Raw genomic sequence first — 21,544 nt, forward strand, 5'->3', positions numbered from 1 at the left:
ACACCATGCAAATTCAGAAAACGAATGATTCCAGGGTGTTCAAGTAAGGAAAACGTCGCCATTTTAAACATTTAAAACAGTTCTCATTCTCGCCGCTGGCGGTAAAATGCCATCTGCCTTACGGTGCTGCCATCTCTGGGACATATTGACAATGAACGCGGCCTCATTTTAAAACAATGCGCATGTTTCTACCTCTTTCCAGTCCGGAGAAAAAGAAATTGGAGGCCTTAGAACTTGAATGCACCTCGTACTTGCTGAGTTCCGTCTTGGATGGCAGTGAGCTATATTTGAGTCTTATGTCACACTCCGTTTCTGTATTTAAGTACTCAAAGTGTTTATTTGGGCACTGACATTTTTGCTTGCTATTTTCCGAATCCAAGTTGCTTTCCTGCGATTATATTTACGCTGGACAGGAATTGTAGTGAAAGGAAGAAGTGTTGAACTGCCTTGATGTTATGAACAATGATTGCTGGCTATTTATTATGGTGTGTTTGAGGTTCGATTCCCTTGAAAGAATTGATACGCTAAATGCCTGCCAGACGTGGGAAGGAGAGTGGCGCCATCGCAGCATGCAGTGGACAAGGGAAGCTGACATTGTTTATGCTTTACATTATCATTAGTGTACTGTACCTATATAACAGTTTCACAAGCTGCGATATTGTTGCGAATAAAACAGTGATCCGTGTATACAAGAAGTTTCCTTTAATTTACGTCTATGGTCACAAACTTTATGTTAACAGATTACCAGTTTCAGTCTATAATGACCATAATCAGAACTGTTTTATAAAAACGAAGTGCTAATGTAGTGCAGCCATAGTGGCATTGTCAGTTGTTAAATACAAAATCAGCTTCAGCATTGTCAAATATATATATAAATAACATCATATGCACGAGTCATGTTGTCAGTAGCATGTTATTTATATATATTTGACGAAGCTGGTGCTGATTTTGCATTTAACATCTGATGATGCCACTATGGCTGCAGTACATTAAGACTGCGTTTTTATAAAACAGATCTAATAATGGTCATTATGGACCGAAACCGGTAGTATGTTAACAAAAAGTTTGTGACCATAGACGTAAAGTAAAGAAAGCTTATTCTATATAACAGTATTTTCTAATGTTTATGGACCTGTTGAACGATAGTTTTCCTTCTGATTGCTGTAACAGTCTCTAAGCAATTTCATTCCCTGTGTTTGCCTAATACTGTGCTGAAGAGCGTTATTGTTTTATGTGTGTGTTACCTGGTTTAATCTTTTACAATTAAGCTGCTCTTACGGGTATGTCTGATCTAAAGTATATTTTACTGAAGGACATTAATTCTTTCTTCTCTCTCTTTTTCCCCCTTTTTTGAAAATATTGTAATCGTTTTCTGAATTCACTGTTACTAGTAATACTGTATAAAAAACTGAAACACATTTTGGTTAAAGTTTTCTTGAAGACAGGTTATTTGCTGAACAGTTTTCTTAAGTAATTCATATAAGTGAAGGCTTAAGTCTTTCAAGTAATTTTGGCTCGTTCTTAAATTCATATTTCTTTGAGCTGTCAGTCCATGCAAGTTGGCTTTGACATGTAGAAGTGGGTTGGTTAGTGTAAAATTTGTGACCCAACTTCAGTTAATCGCCCCTCCCATTTAATCCTGATGGTCTAGTACTCTGCAACACTACGATCCAGGGCATATGTATAAGGCTAACTATAGACCGAGCCACAGTGGGAACTAAATTGGTCACTTGGGCGGGTACAGCCATGTTGCAGTTCGAAATAGAGCACGCTGTCTTCAGGGGCAGACACATCAGCATGCTGTTAACGTTGTTAACTTCACGAGTATTGTCGACAAGACGGAAAAGTTGTAGAGATGCCCATACAGAAGTTAACAACGTATCATGCATCGGTTCATATCGACTGCGGTCTAAATATATCGTTGACGTTGTTACTTAGCAACGAATACTAACTATACTGTGTCGCTACAGCAAGCACGATGCCTCCACCTGCGCAGTTTAAGAGCGTGGCCCGCAAGCCTTGCTCCTTCTCGACTGCCTTGGAATTTTTGTGCTGCCACCACAGCAGACCGAAACGTACTGGGCCATAATCCAGAAAACATGGCCAAAATTCCAAAATCTGCTCCAATATGGCCAAAATTGGGTATAATGGTATTTCTGACACTTCTGATAACGATTTTTACACCAGCTAAAATATTCAAAATGGCGCATCCAATATGCCGAAAAGAATTCGGATAAAATTAATGAAATGGAGAAAAAATGTTTTCCATGAATATTTATTATTTCAATCTTAAATTTTAACACAGAAATGCCTCTATTATTGTCTTTATCACAGAAAATATGTATTAATAACAGAAAATGGAAGTTTTATTAAGTCTTCTTCATCTTCATCTTCTTGTGTTTCTTGTTTGTCAACTTCATTTCCTTCTTCATCTTCATTCTCAAAGACATCCTCTTCATCATCCTCAGCAAATAATTCCTCGTAATCGACCATAGCAGGTACGAAGTAAGCACCATCTTCAGTCGACAAAGTTTTCATTTCCTTCGAAACTGGTTTTCAAACGACAGAAATATGTAATAGTGAAATATAACTTAACAAAACAAAATTTATCAAGCAAATCTTATGGATATAAAAAATACTTATTTCATAAAGAATACTTTTTATATTTAAATATGTTTAAAATATATTTTCATATTTAGTAAATATATTATTATTTTGTAATAGCCTATTAGCAATGTTATAAAAATAACAGTTGTATGATTATATGTGTTTATGTGTCGTATTCGCCTTTAAGTCAAATATTAAATTCTATTTTCTCATAGTAAATAACGACATTTTGAAAATGTCGCTTAAATACGGCTCGAAGCTGGAGTTGCTGTTAGTAGCTGGTTTTTAAGCTTGATTCGTGAAGATAGCAGTCCGTACTTTAGGACTGAATGAAAAAGAAGCCAGAATGTCGTGTAATGTAAAACACATCTTTCTCGCTCGTGTTTTACAATTTTTTTCTTCCATTCCGGTAAGAAGTTAATTAACAAAAACTAATTATTAATTAATGATTAAATAATAAAATAAGTGTTCGTGATTAAGAACATACCTCACAGAATAGACCCCATTTTAAAAAAATTCGCTCTGATTTTGATAAACAAAAATATTTCTTCCAAATGAAATATACCTTCGGAAAAACACTAGCTGTTTCTCAGCCTAGGATTCTGTAGTCTCAAACATTACTGTAGCCAACGTACTAGATGAAACTTCATAACTCTGACCATTTTTTTAATTTATGGAAACTTTTTCGGGATTCTGACCAACGTGGGATGTCAGCAGTGCTTGAAGGATCTACCTCTTGGCGACTTTGTCCTCTGCATTCTCAGTGGACCATCCAAGACAATTACTTTGAGGAGCTTCCTAAAACACATGTCTGTGCTGATGGATGTTCCACAGTGAGTGGCTTGACTGTGTGTGCATGAAACGAACCTTTGCTAAAATTATGTAAATTCCCAAGCTTCATTGGTTTCTTCAAGATGCTGGCTGTGTAGCCTATAGAGGCAACGGCGTAAGTAGATCCGTGACAGCTGCTAGCGCTGTTGCCAGCTTTCAACTGCGAAGCGTCGATGGTTGCAGGCAGAATCAGTAGCCAGCGAAAGAGGTCTGATAACACGGAGGCGTTGCCATAGAGACGTTCACAACATCAGTTTACGTTATTGACTGAGGTAGGCCCACGAAGCTACCTCGCCGTGTCCACTACAGCTGTGAGAGATCAACTTATGCTGATTCAACTACAGCCCTAGCTGTGTTTTCACTGTAATCTGTAGACTTCCAGACCACTAACATTTGCTTCGATATATATATATATATATATATATATATATATATATATATATATATATATCCACAATAGCTGATGTGTTATTTTAAGCATGCCTTGTTATCTGCCTTTATTATTGCCTGTCCTATGGCTCTGAAATGTTAAGAATTATTTCAGTTAATACTTTCAGATTTTCGTAAAGAATTTTTCAGAGCGCATGTGCTTGTGCAGTGGGTAATATGAAGTTGTGTGAGTTCATTATTGCATATCCCTTATTCATTCCTAAGTTCAATGGCAATTGCCGTTCGAAAATTTTTGTTACCATTTATGACCTGTTTACTTCATGAAATTATCAAGTTTGCCAGCCGGAGTGCACAACCAATCCTGATGGTAGCGACTGACTCTTGACTGTTGTAAGTAGGCTGTTTAGATTTTTATGTTGGTAACGCCACGTAGCGCTCTGTATTAGAATCGGTGACTGCGCTGTGTCCAGTCTGTGGCTGGTTGGACTCATTGTCGGAATATTCGCTTGTGTAGTGTTGGGCAGTTGGATGGGAACAGCGCGTAGCGTTGGGCAATTGCAGGTGAGCCGCCAGCAGAGGTGGAAGTGGGGAGAGAGATGCCAGAGTTTAGAGTTTTGAGAGGTTACTATGAGCGGGCGAAATGGACGTGTGTCCGTCAGAAAAATGAAATTTGTAAGACTGGATGTCGTCAACTGATATATATATATATATATATATATATATATATATATATATATATATATATATATATATATATATTACGACTTTTGAACGCTATTATGGTAAATACATTGTTCTCTATCAAAATCTTTCATTTGCTATGTTTATCAGTAGTTAGTGCCTTCAGTAGTTAGAATCGGCAGTATTGGCGCTCGCTGTATTGCAGTAGTCCGAGTAACGAAGGTTTTTTTTTAAGGTAAGTGATTCATGAAGGGTGTAGGTTATTGTTAGTCAGGGCCATTCTTTTTTGGGGATTATTGAAAGTCAGATTGTATTGCGCTAAAAATATTGTGTCAGTTTAGTGATGATCAGAATAAGCCAAGAGAGAACTGTCTGAGTACGGTCAATTTTGCTTACCTGTTTGAAAATCAAATAACGTAAGAGTTTTTCCAGCACTGTCATTCTTTACATACAAAGGGGAAGTTTCACTGTAAATTTACTACAGTAATGTGTATTGCTATAAATTCCATAAGTGTCATCTTAGCACCTGATTAATTCGTTGTATTTATTGTTAGGTGTCGGGGCAATAAAACTGTGCAGTTTACGTTGTTTTGTTGCAGCACTGTATTCAAAATAATGAAACAATTTCTTTGGAATAAATTATACCTGGGTCTGGCAGCTTCTATTCCCAACTCCTCACTCTCAACTTTTGAAACAGGTCATGCTAGCAATAGCGTAAGTTCAGTAATGGGTCGTACTTAGCCTAGTGAAGGATGAACACGTGCCAAAAAGAGCGGGTTTCAGGTGCCTACCACTAAAGGCTAGTTCACACGACGACACTAGGTTGCGAAACCAAATTTCAAAGCTGCTCTACCTGCCACTGTGCACGCGCAGCGCGTGGTTACGCGATCCGCTGCCAAACTAAACTTGTCCGTACTTTGATGACAAGTAGCTAGTAGTTCTGAGTGGTTTGAGGTTAGGAATGTTGGCAGAGTGTAAGAAAAGTTAAATATGAAGTGGGAAACTGAGCACATCGTTCACTTCTTGCACGTCGATCCCATACGCTCCTTGACCAAAAGTATCCACACACTTATTAATGGATATTAATAAGGGCTGTGTCCACTCTTCCCCTTTATAATGACTTTAGCTCAGATGGGAACATTTTTAGTGAGATGTCTGCTTGTTTGTGGAGGAATGACAGACAATTCTATTGCAATATCCGGAGCCAGAGAATTTAGTGACTCATCTTTATTTTTTTAATGATTTCGTGACGCCTTCAGCTGCCATTCCCTTTATTTCATGTACGATTGTACAATTTCGGCCTTAGGCCATTTTCAGGTATCTGAATAGGAAGCATTATACACTGAAGTTCCAAAGAAACTGGTACAGGCATGCGTATTCAGGTAGAAGACAGCACAGCTGTCGGCAACGCCTATATAAGGCAAGTGGCTGGCGCTGTTGTTAGATGGGTTACTGCTGCTACAACGGCAGATTATCAAGATTTAAGTGAGTTTGGACGTAGTGTTATAGTCGACGCACGAGCTGTGGGATACAGCATCTCCGAGATAGCGATGAAGTGGGATTTTCCCGTACGACCATTTCACGAGTGTACCGTGAATATCAGGAATACGATGAAACATCAAATCTCCGACATCGCTGCGGCCGGAAAAAGATCCTGTAACAATGGGACCAACGAAGACTGAAGAGAACCGTTCCGCGTGGCAGAACTGCAACCCTTCCAAAAATTTCTGCATTTTTCAGTGCTGGGCCATCAACAAGTATCAGTGTGCGAACTATTCAACGAAACATCATCGATATGGACTTTCGGAACCGAAGGTCCACTTGTGTACCCTTGATAACTGCACGACACAAAGCTTTGCGTCTCGCCTGGGCCCGTCGACACCATCAGTGGACGAATTGATGAGTGGAAACATGTTGCCTGGTCTGATGAGTCTCTTTTCAAATTGTATCTAGCGGATGGACGTGTACCGGTATGGACACAACCACATGAATGTGTGGATCCTGTACGTCAGAAGAAGTCCGTTCAAGCTCTTGTAGGCTCTGTACTGGTGTGGGGCGTGTGCAGTTGAAGTAATATGGGACCCCTGACAGGGGGTATGACTGACAGGTGACACGTACGTAAGCATCCTGTCTGATCACCTGCATCCATTCATGTCCATTGTGCATTCCGACGCACTTGGCCAAGTCAAACAGAACAATGCGACGCCCCACACGTCCAGAATTGCTACAGAGTGGCTCCAGGAACTCTTGAGTTTAAACACTTCCGCTGGCCACCAAACACCCCACACATGAACATTATCAAGTATATTTGGGATGCTTTGCAACATGCTGTTCGCAAGAGATCTCCACCCCTCGTGCTCTTACGGATTTACGGTCAGCCCTGCAGGATTCATGGTGGCAGTTTCCTCCAGCACCACTTCAGACATTAGTCGAGTCCATGCCACGTCGTGTTACGGCACTTCTGCGTGCTCGCGGGAGCTCTACAAGATATCAGGCAGGTGTGTTTCATTGGTTTTTCAGTGTATAAAATCTATCACCATACTTTATTGTTCATGTAAAAACAGGGTGCCAATATTTGTATTTCGAAATGTAATATATTGTATGTAAAATATATTTACAGTCTAATATGTACCGGTATGAAAGCACACCAAATACTCTTATATTGTCTACATTTATACTTATCAAAAATTTTAACTTAATATTTCCTGTGTAAACACATGGCAGCACATGAGATGTCATTCAAAAGCAGCATAGTGCACTTCGTTCAACCAGTGAGATAGTAAATACAATCTATTAGCATCACATTGCTCAGCATCTGGTAAATATTTTTATTAAATTGATTTTAAGTAAATGATTTCCTTATTATCATTGTTTCACTTTGAGCCCAAGCAATTTAGTTCAATGTATTTAGTCACTGAAACGGAAACATGTTGAACTACATCTGTGTAAGATATTATTTGTGGAGCTATATTTAGGTATTAATGTCATATAGTATTTAATAGAATGAACAGTATTTCAGTCGTACGTTGCAGAGTGATAGGAGCTATTGATTAATTAGAGTGTACTGCATATCTGAAATAAAGAGCAACCTGGCAGCTCTATTTCTGATTTTACCTCAACCTAAGCAATATATTTGAAAACATGGGCACTTGTTCAGTAACTGTGAACTATAGAAGTCATGTGTTACCACATTGTACACTGTTCTGCAATCACAACATCACATCTAGAACAGAACTATTCTACAATACGAATTTTCATGATGTCAGACATCAAATGAGTTAAGACAATTGTAATCATGTTATTTTCTTTCTATGCTCCAATATTAGGGGTTACAGATTGAAACAAATATCAAATATGTTATAATGTTATTGAATTATGCACTAATGTTTTATTCACATTGGAGACCAGCTCAGTGACTTACCAGTATATTATCACATCTTGCTGCTGCATTTACGTATCAGCAGTGTGAGTTTAAAAAACCTAGTAGGAGTCTGTAGTTTATTGAAGTGTAAGCATCTATGAATTGAGTATTGCTCTTCAAATGTTAATTACACAATGACATTACAGTATGAATTAAGGCACTTAAATCTGATGCAGTGTGACTGTTATACTACCTACACTCCTTACACGTAAGTAGAAAGTGACTTTAAAATAATGGATATATATGTATGAGTGAAGGTATTTATCATACACCAATATTAGTCCGAGTGCGCACCATCTGTGTGTGAGTGTGTGATGCGTTATATAATATTATATATACAGTACTTGTACATGATTATTTGAAGTCAAATTCACTTCATTATGCAATTTACACATATTATGCTACACACAGATATGCCTCTCTGATGGGAGACCTTCACATGTTGTCGCCAGTATCACTGACTTTTCCAACTAGGAGTTGCACTTTACGTTACTGATATATATAAAACATAATTTTAATCATCAACATATTAACAGCTATTTATGTAGCGTGGATGTCATGGACAGGAACCCTTGTATTTTTAGAGAGTGAGATCTGTAATCTATTGCTCTCACATCTCGGTGCTGATATGGAAAGATGTTCGTTCTTTGTCAAATACTGAATTGCCCTTCCTCTTACCTTTTCTTATCATCTGGATTTGTGTCTCATTAGTGACAGATTCACCCTTGCGTAAGGTGATGATCATGATAGACTTTGTCTTAGACCTGTTACTGTTTGGAGTGTAGTTTCTATGTTATTCAGGCTTAATTCCGTCGCCAAAGCTATACTTACAGAAATACTTCAAACCGCTACTTGACAAATATTACTGATATAGAAAAGTATATCTAGTCAATTCATATTCATGATGAAGCAAATATTCATGTTCTAGTGATATCAGAGTGAAGGATATATCTAAGAATATGAACTTTTTGTTCCAAAGTCATAATTATTATCTGCACTGATTTCGATGTTGTTCCGTTAAAAAATACGACACACTTTAGTCGTATTTTGCCTACTTCTTCTTCGAACCTAGCTAGTAAAGGGTTGTACTATGTCATCTATTCGATGTTGTGAAATAATTACATTTTTAACGAATTTCAAGAACTCATTTGGCAACATCATGCACACTCCGATTCTCCACTAATGATAAATACTTCCGCACATTTTACAGCCTTTTAAATACTTAAAAGTAGTCGGTCTGAAGACGCAGCGATCGCGCAACATACGTTATATCATTACCATTTTTATCATGCAAATCATTTCTTTGCATTGAAACTCAACAATAACATGGTATTATGTCACCGAGATCACTGCTCTCCAACCACGACATCTGAGCCTGGATAAAAGAAAAGGCACTTGGCAGAACTGCTGATGTAACAATGAAACAGAAACGGAATTCACAGCTTCTTTTACTTCTGGATAAATGTTTAAGTCTCTTCTTGTCGTAAACGTAACGCAACGTTCCTTCGCCAACATTTTATCTTCTTAACTAAATTTCATAACTCACATAGAAAAGAGGGACGTTGCATTACGATGATCAACACACAACAATACACTGAATGTGATTACTAAGAAAGTACTTGAAGTGAGATGTTGTGCACTACTGTGTAAAAGAGATACTTTATGTACTATTGAACTTCAGATGGTAGACGAGGGTGACTCTCGATTTTGGAACCGGCATTGATTTTTTCAATAAAATAACGAACAAATTACAAAAGCGATTTTAGACCTTTATTGTACACCCTAAAAACGTATAATGTATTTTTAAGCAAAAAATTTGCACTCAGATGACACTACATGACATCGACGAAAGGCCATTAGTGGAATGCGAGCGAGAATGGTGAGAGCGCTCAACGCCACAATTTTCATCCTAGGAAAGAATTTCAAAAACTGGTTTGAAACTGATGATACTGTCTAATGCACTATCTAGGGATATTTTTAAAAGTGGTTATTAATAAAATGGCGGCACTCTGAAATAAAAGTCAATGTTTTCAGCAAAACTCTAACAGAAACGAGCACCAAAAGTAGAAATTAAAGTATCGTAAGTACTACAGTAGAGAAAATGCATTCTCACAACTTACAAAAAGATATAATGTAATTGTATGTACATTTCACGAGTTACGGCTCTCAGCACCTTTGTTTTGAAAAAGAGGAAAAGTGTTTAAATGTTCTACTTGTGTTTTTTTATACTGAAATTGAATAAACCTCTAACTGTCAATGCCAGCACCAAATTGGTAGTCGGTGGTTATATGCAGTCTACGAAAACCAGTTCATAGAGGTTGGCCACTGATGAAATCGTGTATAAGATTGAAGTTAACTCCGTCAGAGTCATTTAAGGTGTGAAGATGGTGTCCATTTTATTATACACTCCTGGAAATGGAAAAAAGAACACATTGACACCGGTGTGTCAGACCCACCATACTTGCTCCGGACACTGCGAGAGGGCTGTACCAGCAATGATCACACGCACGGCACAGCGGACACACCAGGAACCGCGGTGTTGGCCGTCGAATGGCGCTAGCTGCGCAGCATTTGTGCACCGCCGCCGTCAGTGTCAGCCAGTTTGCCATTGCATACGGAGCTCCATCGCAGTCTTTAACACTGGTAGCACGCCGCGACAGCGTGGACGTGAACCGTATGTGCAGTTGACGGACTTTGAGCGAGGGCGTATAGTGGGCATGCGGGAGGCCGGGTGGACGTACCGCCGAATTGCTCAACACGTGGGGCGTGAGGTCTCCACAGTACATCGATGTTGTCGCCAGTGGTCGGCGGAAGGTGCACGTGCCCGTCGACCTGGGACCGGACCGCAGCGACGCACGGATGCACGCCAAGACTGTAGGATCCTACGCAGTGCCGTAGGGGACCGCACCGCCACTTCCCAGCAAATTAGGGGCACTGTTGCTCCTGGGGTATCGGCGAGGACCATTCGCAACCGTCTCCATGAAGCTGGGCTACGGTCCCGCACACCGTTAGGCCGTCTTCCGCTCACGCCCCAACATCGTACAGCCCGCCTCCAGTGGTGTCGTGACAGGCGTGAATGGAGGGACGAATGGAGACGTGTCGTCTTCAGCGATGAGAGTTGCTTCTGCCTTGGTGCCAATGATGGTCGTATGCGTGTTTGGCGCCGTGCAGGTGAGCGCCACAATCAGGACTCCATACGACCGAGGCACACAGGGCCAACACCCGGCGTCATGGTGTGGGGAGCGATCTCCTACACTGGCCGTACACCACTGCTGATCGTCGAGGGGACACTGAATAGTGGACGGTACATTCAAACCGTCATCGAACCCATCGTTCTACCATTCCTAGACCGGCAAGGGAACTTGCTGTTCCAACAGGACAATGCACGTCCGCATGTATCCCGTGCCACCCAACGTGCTCTAGAAGGTGTAAGTCAACTACCCTGGCCAGCAAGATCTCCGGATCTGTCCCCCATTGAGCATGTTTGGGACTGGATGAAGCGTCGTCTCACGCGGTCTGCACGTCCAGCACGAACGCTGGTCCAACTGAGGCGCCAGGTGGAAATGGCATGGCAAGCCGTTCCACAGGACTACATCCAGCATCTCTACGATCGTCTCCATGGGAGAATAGCGGCCTGCATTGCTGCGAAAGGTGGATATACACTGTACTAGTGCCGACATTGTGCATGCTCTGTTGCCTGTGTCTATGTGCCTGTGGTTCTGTCAGTGTGATCATGTGATGTATCTGACCCCAGGAATGTGTCAATAAAGTTTCCCCTTCCTGGGACAATGAATTCACGGTGTTCTTATTTCAATTTCCAGGAGTGTATAAGTGAACGGCCGAAGTCCCTCAAACCTTCAGTCAGAATGTGGACATACAAAAACTTTTCGAAACTTTTCTGTCCGTATAAATACCAATGTTTGTCATTTGCAAACACATTTTACTTCGCATAAAAAGCAAGTGAAATGACAAATTAAGCAGACGAGAGAGAAGCACGTGCTTTCATAATATGTACCATGACTGAATCATGGATAAGAGAAATATTTCTGAGAATATTGATACTAATGTCCTCCGTGACACTATCCTAAAATAACAGAACCGCTATTCCGTCGGTAACTATTACGTATTACATCGATTGCATTCGAGTGCTCGGATGTACTCAATACAGTAAAGGGCGGTTTTAAGATATTTTAATATTCATGGCACACTGTATAGATGAATCTTAAAAATGGACACTAAGTAACATTTTAAGCCAATAAAACCAGGTTAAAAAAATTTCTACTCTGTCCACCCCCTTCAGTGAGGATACTTACCGACGGCATGTTGTACTTGTAAAGGAAACTGTAATACACTATAAGCACTATAAAACAGAAATATGAAAAAAGAAATGTGATTACTTATGTGCTTTGTCAGCATAACTGTGAAGAGACAGTTACGTGAACGGAAGAGGATTTATTTTGTCATTTCCCTGTAAGAAACCATTGGTCACTTCTTGGAAGGCTGATCTTTTCACAAGTCTAATCCAGTATATAGTTATGTTCCTATACAATTATTAGTCGTAGTAGTTAGACAATTATTTAACCAACACTGACAGAAAAACGGTACATAGTCCACACCTGTGTTTCTTTTTGTTACACGCTATAAGAGACATGAAGTTCTGCATCTATAAATATTTCATTTGTGTATGCATATAACCTTGTGTTGAATCCTTTTGACATTTTGATTAGTTGTAAATATGTGTAACAAACTACGAGAAAGTTTGACACACACACTTTGGTGAATCACTCATCTCCACTACGGGAATAAATAAAGAGTCAACTGACCTTATAGTAGTATGAATACTTTACTTACAAATTGTAGCTCTGTCCAAAAGATTTGACGGGCACTGTATTTAACTTGGCTCCACAAGTAATTGCTGCATTTTATCCTGAGCCTCAACTGTTAAAAATAATATGTTTATAAAATTTGCTTTCTGTTCTGTTGGACAGTTTGGTAATACCAATGATGCATAAATTTCAGAAGATACACAATGAAAACTGAGATGAGGTGCGCCTAATCACATTAAAGACAAATGGGGCCCTTCATAGTGAGGTTTGGCCGTTTTTCAGCTATGGACATGATCAGGTGACAGCTTGGAAGATAGAAAGGCTTGTAAGAGGCACCATGGAAAACTTAACAGTTAATACAAAAGAACTCACTAACACATATTAACGAAACATTTTAATGATTGAAACTTTTACCTCAGTGTCACCGATTCATTAAGTTGCTAGTGTATAGAAACAACATTTCTTGTGAAGTTGCACTACAACTAGTAGCGCTTCATTTAATGTATAGTTAGTAGCCTTATTAAAAAAGTCAGGAGACAGATTTGCAGAGCAATACCTCAAAGACGCCTTTATCTCAAGCTTTAAAAGATGTAAGACTCTGCTTATTTCTGCTTTTACATGCCTGACAGAGCCTTGTTCATAAATTATATGTCTAATACTCAGGGAAGGGGGGGGGGGGGGAGGGGACTGAAATATGGCAGAATGAGAGTGGACGAAACAAATCTGTCAATACCTCTGAACCACAACCACAGTTTATGGTACCTATATCGCATATTGCAACTATCCTCAGTGAACGACTTTCAGCTCTGTATACATACATATGAGTTTCAGAAATACAATTTTACCGCTGAGAATTTACTAAACGGCTAAAATATTCACAAAAGAACAGTATTTTTATAGCTGTTTTATTGTAATTAATTTTACGCAATTACACATCGTAATGTTAATGGATTCATAAAATTATGATCTTGTAAGAAACTGAGCTACGTTTTGTTTATTTTACCACTAAATTCATTAACTGAACAAAAACTGAATCGTAGTTTGAAGACAAGTATGGAAAACCTAAGTGTCTCATCAGTTCTGCAGCGAGAATATTGAGTTAAGCCGCACACACACAAGATCAGAGGCGATCACAAAGTTAAGTGTACTGTCTGCGGACGCGTTTTAGGGGCTGTCACATTTTTTCCTCCCCATTCTATTCCCTAACTTGCCGTCACCCTCACTTAACCCGATGTGCTTATGGAAAAGATCGGAACGAATTGAAAGTCAACCGTCTGTTTCTTTGCTGATGGGTTTGTGACCCTCTCAGAATGCTCAAAGGAAGCGATCATTCAGGTCAACAACTTAGTAGGAACCACCAGCAGATCAGAGCTGATAATCCCAATAGAAAAGATAAAATTCATGTTGAATGACAGAATGGACAGAAATTCCTTAAAACTGATACAGACCAGGATATGAGGGTTAAGAAGTACAAGTGCCTCAGTGACAACGTACAAGGAAATGGAGTAGAAAAACCTGACATCAAGTACTGTCTCGCAAAAATGGAGAAAGCGTATGGATGTAAAGACTTTCACAACAAAAGTGCGTATGATAGAATGCCACACTAAGACACTATAATAGTGTGGTCTCAACAGGCTGCCTGTACGTCAGTGAATGCATCTCCATGAACTATGTTGTTGTTGTTGTGGTCTTCAGTCCAGAGACTGGTTTGATGCAGCTCTCCATGCTACCCTATCCTGTGCAAGCTTCTTCATCTCCCAGTACTTACTGCAACCTTCTGAATTTGCTTAATGTATTCATCTCTTGGTCTCCCTCTACGATTTTTACCCTCCACGCTGCCCTCTAATGCAAAATTTGTGATCCCTTGATGCCCCAGAACATATCCTACTAACCGGTCCCTTCTTGTAGTCCAGTTGTGTCACAAACTCCTCTTCTCCACAATTCTATTCAATACCTCCTCATTAGTTATGTGATCTACACATCTAATCTTCAGCATTCCTCTGTACCACCACATTTCGAAAGCTTCTATTCTCTTCTTGTCCAAAATATTTATCGTCCACATTTCACTTCCATACGTGGCTACACTCCATACAAATACTTTCAGAAACGACTTCCTGACACTTAAATCTATACTCGATGTTAACAAATTACTTTCCTTCAGAAACGCTTTCCTTGCCATTGCCAGTCTACATTTTATATCCTCTCCACTACGACCATCATCAGTTATTTTGCTCACCAAGTAGCAAAACTCCTTTACTACTTTAAGTGTCTTATTTCCTAATCTAATTCCCTCAGCATCACCCGACTTAATTCGTCTACATTCCATGATCCTCGTTTTGCTTCTGTTGATGTTCATCTTATATCCTCCTTTCAAGACACTGTCCATTCCGTTCAACTGCTCTTCCAAGTCATTTGTTGTCTCTGACAGAATTACAATGTCATCGGCAAACCTCAAAGTTTTTATTTCTTCTCCATGGATTTTAATACCTACTCCGAATTTTTCTTTCGTTTCCTTTCCTTCTTGCTCAATATACAGATTGAATAACACCGGGGTGAGGCTACAACCCTGTCTCACTCCCTTCCCAACCACTGCTTCCCTTTCATGCCCCTCGACTCTTATAACTGCCATCTGGTTTCTGTACAAACTGTAAATAGCCTTTCGCTCCCTGTATTTTACTCCTGCCACCTTTAGAATTTGAAGGAGAGTGTTCCAGTCAACATTGTCAAAAGCTTTCTCTAAGTCTACAAATGCTAGAAACGTAGGTTTGACTTTCCTTAATCTTTCTTCTAAGATAAGTCGTAAGGTCAGTATTGCCTCACGTGTTCCAATATTTCTACAGAATCCAAACTGATCTTCCCCGAGGTCGGCTTCTACCATTCTTTCCATTCGTTAATTTTCACATCTGTCAACACCTGCTTTCTTTGGGATTGGAATTATTATATTCTTCTTGACGTCTGAGGGTATTTCGCCTGTCTCATAAATCTTGCTCACCAGATTGTAGATTTTTGTCAGGACTGGCTCTCCCAAGGCCGTCAGTAGCTCTAATGGAATGTTGTATACTCCCGGGGCCTTGTTTCGACTTAGGTCTTTCAGTGCTCTGTCAAACTCTTCACTCCCATTTCATCTTCATCTACATCCTCTTCCATTTCCATAATATTGTCCTCAAGTACATCGCCATTGTGAAGACCCTCTATATACTCATTCCACCTTTCTGCTTTCCCTTCTTTGCTTTGAACTGGGTTTCCATCTGATATTCACACAAGTGGTTCTCTTTTCTCCAAAGGTCTCTTTAGTTTTCCTGTAGGCAGTATCTATCTTACCCCTAGTGAGATAAGCCTCTACATCCTTACATTTGTCCTCTAGCCATCCCTACTTAGCTATTTTGCACTTCCTGTCTATCTCATTTTTTGAGACATTTGTATTCCTTTTTGCCTGCTTCATTTACTGCATTTTTTTATTTTCTCCTTTCATCAATTAAATTCAATATTTCTTCTGTTACCCAAGGATTTCTACTATCCCTTGTATTTTTACCTACTTGATCCTCTGCTGCCTTCACTACTTCATCCCTCAAAGCTACCCATTCTTCTTCTACTGTATTTCTTTCCCCAGTTCTTGTGAATCGTTCCCTTATGCTGTCCCTGAAACTCTATACAACCTCTGGTTTAGTCAGTTTATCCAGGTCCCATCTTCTTAAATTCCCTCTGGTTTAGTCAGTTTATCCAGGTCCCATCTTCTTAAATTCCCACCTTTTTGCTGTTTCTTCAGTCTTAATCTACAGTTCATAACCAATAGATTGTGGTCAGAGTCCACATCTGCCCCTGGAAATGTCTTACAATTTAAAACCTGGTTCCTAAATCTCTGTCTTACCATTATATAATCTATCTGATACCTTCTAGTATCTCCAGGATTCTTGCATGTATACAACCTTCTTTCATGATTCTTGAACCAAGTCTTAGCTATGATTCAGTTATGCTCTGTGCAAAACTATAGCAGGCGGCTTCCTCTTTCATTTCTTAGCCCCAATCCATATTCACCTAGTATGTTTCCTTCTCTCCCTTTTCCTACTGTCGAATTCCAGTCGCCCATGACTATTAAATTTTCGTCTCCCTTCACTACCTGAGTAATTTCTTTTATCTTATCATACTTTTCATCAATTTCTTCATCATCTGCAGAGCTAGTTGGAATATAAACTTGTACTATTGTAGCAGGCGTGGGCTTCGTGTCTATCTTGGCCATAATAATGCGTTCACTATGCTGTTTGTAGTAGCTTACCCGCATTCTCATTTTCTTATTCATTATTAAACCTACTTCTGCATTATCCCTATTTGATTTTGTATTTATAACCCTGTATTCACCTGACCAAAAGTCTTGTTCCTCCTGCCACCGAACTTCACTAATTCCCACTATATCTAACTTTAACCTATCCCTTTTTTAATTTTGTAACCTACCTGCCCGATTAAGGGATCTGACAGTACACGCTCCGATCCGTAGAACGCCAGTTTTCTTTTTCCTGATAATGAAATGTAGGCTAGAGAAATTGGAGATCCTGGAAAGTAGAATGCTACGTAAAGTCACAGGTACAGTCCTGACCAAGGGCGGCTGGAAACTTTGGAACCACAAAGAAATATAGCAGTGTGTGGAAAGCATCTGCAAAGTAATGAAAAAAAGAGGTTGATATTTCTTAGACACCTGTACAGAATGAAGATAAATAGACTATCCAGATAAATATTTGATCTGAAAATACAAGACTACCATGATTTTTACTAAACACGGTCGGAAAAACCTTGAGAGATCGAGCACAACGGAAGACCAGGTGTTAGATCGCGATATTTCGGAAAGGGATACAGAGTTAGGGAGGGATTCAAGACGAAAGGGGAACTAGAAAGGCCAGATGACCATGGAAAAAGAAAAGCAACAGCATATCAACTATATGACGAAGTATTCGAAACAGAGAAAACGCCACAAAAGGAGGACGAAATGAAGTTGTAGCAAGATCGTAAGTGGTTAATTCGCAAAAAAAAAAAAAAAAATATTCTGTCGAAGGAGATCTGTGACTGACATATTTCGAACTTCATTTTAATTCAGACACAGTCATTTTATGACACAATAATAACCGCTTTCGGTCTACAATAGCCTGAAGGTAGTCCCTGTGGGTCTAAACTGTTTATGACAATGTCAAAGAATGTGACTGTATATTAAATAAAAGCAAATATTGCGATCTATTATCCATTTCTGTAGCTGTCAGCACGTCTGACTGTCATGTGGAAGACCTGTGTTCGATTCCGTTACTTCCAGGGATTTTTTTTCTTGGAAGAACTGGATCGGTGCACACTCTGCCTCATGATGCCGATTGCGGCTCCGCGTCACGAAAACTCACAACAGCGTCCATACCACAGCCAATGACGCTATTGGCAGAGGATGATACGGCGGTCGGTCGGTACTGTAGGACCTGCTAAGGAGTATCGACGGTGTTTACGTTTACTGTGATCTATTCGTCAATCGCATATCAGCGAAGGTACTCCATATGATGGTATCTCGTTTAGTAATTGCCTGAAAGAGCTTCCTCATGGTGCGCGAAGGTGAAAAGGTAGAGCCTGTCTTGCTATATTTCCTCAAGGCAGTGGACACTGTACCGTACCATGAACCACTAAACAAGATACTATCATACGGAGTATCTCGGTAGACACACAATTGCTGTGACAAATTTATATTATTAAGTGATTAAACCGGTTCGTGGTTCCGCGTTGCAGATTGTCTATCTAACGTCAAACGCTTAACACACTAAGACAAAGCATTACAGTTAGAAACAGTGTGTATATCTTAAGACAGCGTAACTAGTCGTGCGCGAATACCCACCATAATATTCGTCCATTATTTGAAAATGAGAGCATTTATCCACTTTCCACAAACCTCATACATAATATCCGACTTTTACCGAGCTTCTGACAACCATCACAAAATGATAGAATAAAGGTTTGCCGCTTACTATATTTTCGCTGTTCAGGCAGTAAAACTGGTGGATCAGGCATTATGCTTAATTTATTATTTCTTCGCTTCTAACTCTATTCGCAACACATTTTGCAGACAGTACGCACTTACGAGGTGCGAAAATAATGAGACTGATCTGAAAAAAAAAAAAAAATGTTGCTTACCGTTTTATTCAAGTTTAGTGTAGTCTCCTTCAAAGTAGTTCCCTTCTGATTGTACACATTTTTTTCAGCGCTTCTGCCATTGACGGTAACATTTACGGAATACATCTTCTGTAATATCCTCCAAGACCCTTGTCACAGCTTTTTTGGACATCTTGTGTTGTTTGAAAATGATGTCCCTTGACCGCCATTTTTACTCTTGGAAATAGAAAAAAGTCACATGGAGCGATATCTGATGAATAAGGTGGCTGTGGTAGTACTGAAATTTGTTTTGAGGTTAAAAATTGTAGTACTGACAGAGCAGTATGGGACAGTGCATTATCGTGATGCAGAATCCAATTATCAGCAATGTTGGCACAGACATGAAGAACTCTTTTATGAAGTCTTTCTAAAATGCCTTTGTAGTAATATTGGTTAACTGTTTGTCCAGGAGGCACACGCTCTTTATGAACAATTCCCTTGGAATCAAAGAAGCACACAAGCAGGTTGATGGTCGTCCACTGCGGTCTTCATCTTCAACATTCGTTCCGTATTCATTAAACATTTTATGCCAACGAATAACTTGAACTCTTGACATAACTTCCTCTCCAAAAGCCTTCTGAAGCTTACCGTAACTTGCCAAGTTTTAACCCAATTTAACGCAAAAAGAAATGGCATATCGTTGCACAAGTTTACGCGGTTCCATTTCTGTGACGAAAGACACAAACACGTGTTAACTATTTACAACACAACTCACGACTGAGCAGTTGCATCGATGTGCCGCTCGGACTAGAAGCAGCTTATAGACCAAGGTCAAAGATGTTGTGCTTACACAAGCCTGCAGGGTTGCCACATCTTGCAAAGAAAATCAGTCTCGTTACTTTATTGTCGCACCTCCTACACCACTGAAAGAGCTCGCAAAATTGTATCATTGTATGACACATCCTTCAGAAGCTATGACATTACAAACATTCAGATGCGGCAAAAACTAGCTTTTGCTTAAAACGGAGCGGAGCATCCACTGTTTGGTACTGATAGCACTTAGCGACTTTGGAGAAACTTTAAACACAATTTCAAACCTTTTCTAATTTTCTTGTCACTGTATCAGTGTCAGGTATTAGAATGTTGCTCTAAGACCCTGTAGCTGACATTCACTGCACATACACACTTTCAGCTTCTGGTGTTACAATACAGTTGTTTGTTCAGGAGAAAAAGATACCATAAGACGATTAAGAGAAAATCTGTGAAAAGAAAGCTCAAAGTAGAAAAAGACAAGAAGAGCTTAAAAAGGCATCAGGTGAAATCGGTACAGCAACAGCGAGGTGTATAAACAAAGAGAAAAAGAACGCTATCGCGCTGGTTGCTGTGAGAGCTTTGAGCAGCGTTGGGTGCAGTTTGGACAATGGCAGGTGACGCGTTGTCATTGTGCCGGCTCTGTGTCTTCTAATAGTGATCACTGCTAAAGATTGGAAGTTGTGCAGTCTTAACCGCCATCCTACTCAACCTCACCCCACAAGGTGAGTAAGACTGAGTACAGCGGTCGAGGTGGTGCAGTGGTTAGCACATTGTATTCGCATTCGGGAGAACGGCGTTGAAACCCGTGCATGGCCATCCAGATTTAGGTTTTCTGTGATTTCCCTAAATCGCTTCAGGCAAACTCCAGGATGGTTTCCCTGAAACTGCACGGCACGTCCCATCCTCGACATAATCTCTGCTTGTGCTCCGTCTCTAACGACCTCGATGTTGGCGGGAAGTTAAACCCAATCTTCCTTCTTCCTTCCTTTCGTGACTAACACTGCGCGAATGTAAGCTTTTAAAAATGTTGTAATAACCAGTAATTTTAGTTAGATTTATGTTTTCAAAACCTAGATAAATTTAAACTGCTAGATGAAGTAAACATTGACTAGTTTCCATGGTCTTTTGGAAAAATTGTTTTTTTTTTCACAGCAAAAAATGTGCTAAGCATTCATTCTTACCTGATGTTTCCGTGTTTACATCATCGCTGAAGTACTGAAGGAAGTTGTGCAAACTGTACGCTGTTATTGCTAATTGAAAAAGGCACCAAACCTGCAAAAAAAAAAAAAAAGATACATCTCCATTCAACTGGTTCCTGGTTATGCTTGCTATATTACAATGTCATACAGTTATAAGAGTCGAGGAGCTTGAAATGGAAGCAGTGGTTGCGAAGGGAGTGAGACAGGGTTGTAGCCTCTCCCCGATGTTAAGCTGTAAAGGAAACAAAACAAAACAAAAAATTCGGAGTAGGTATTAAAATCGGTGGAGAAGAAATAAAAACTTTAAGGTTCGCCGATGACATTGTAATTCTGTCAGAGACAGCAAAGGACATGGAAGAGCAGCAGAACGGAATGGACAGTGTCTTGAAAGGACGATATAAGATGAACATCAACAAAAGCAAAACGAGGATAATGGAAGGTAGTCGAATTAAATTGGGTGATGCTGAGGGAATTAGATTAGGAAATGAGACGCTTAAAGTATAAAATGAGTTTTGCTATTTGGGGAGCAAAATAACCGATGATGGTCGAAGTAGAGAGGATATAAAATGTAGACTGGCAATGGCAAGGAAAGCGTTTCTGAAGAAGAGAAATTCGTTAACATCAAGTATAAATTTAAGTGTCAGGAAGTAGTTTCTGAAAGTATT

At 39.7% G+C, this 21,544-nt stretch overlaps 1 protein-coding gene across 1 annotated transcript in view; it reads right to left on the reverse strand.

Annotated features, from left to right (window-relative positions):
• Window positions 1–2,328: 2,328 nt before the first annotated feature.
• The window catches only part of LOC124550689 (guanine nucleotide-binding protein-like 3 homolog), a 43,174-nt gene continuing 23,958 nt past the window's right edge, over window positions 2,329–21,544 (reverse strand). Inside the window, exons 3-4 of the mRNA XM_047125413.1 lie at window positions 20,862–20,952; window positions 2,329–2,549 (exon numbers count right to left, since the gene is read on the reverse strand). Coding sequence (XP_046981369.1) covers window positions 2,329–2,549; window positions 20,862–20,952 — 312 coding nt within the window. The remainder of the gene's footprint in view (window positions 2,550–20,861; window positions 20,953–21,544) is intronic.

The sequence above is a fragment of the Schistocerca americana genome, chromosome 9, assembly GCF_021461395.2.
Source record: "Schistocerca americana isolate TAMUIC-IGC-003095 chromosome 9, iqSchAmer2.1, whole genome shotgun sequence".
NCBI classification, from domain to species: domain Eukaryota; kingdom Metazoa; phylum Arthropoda; class Insecta; order Orthoptera; family Acrididae; genus Schistocerca; species Schistocerca americana.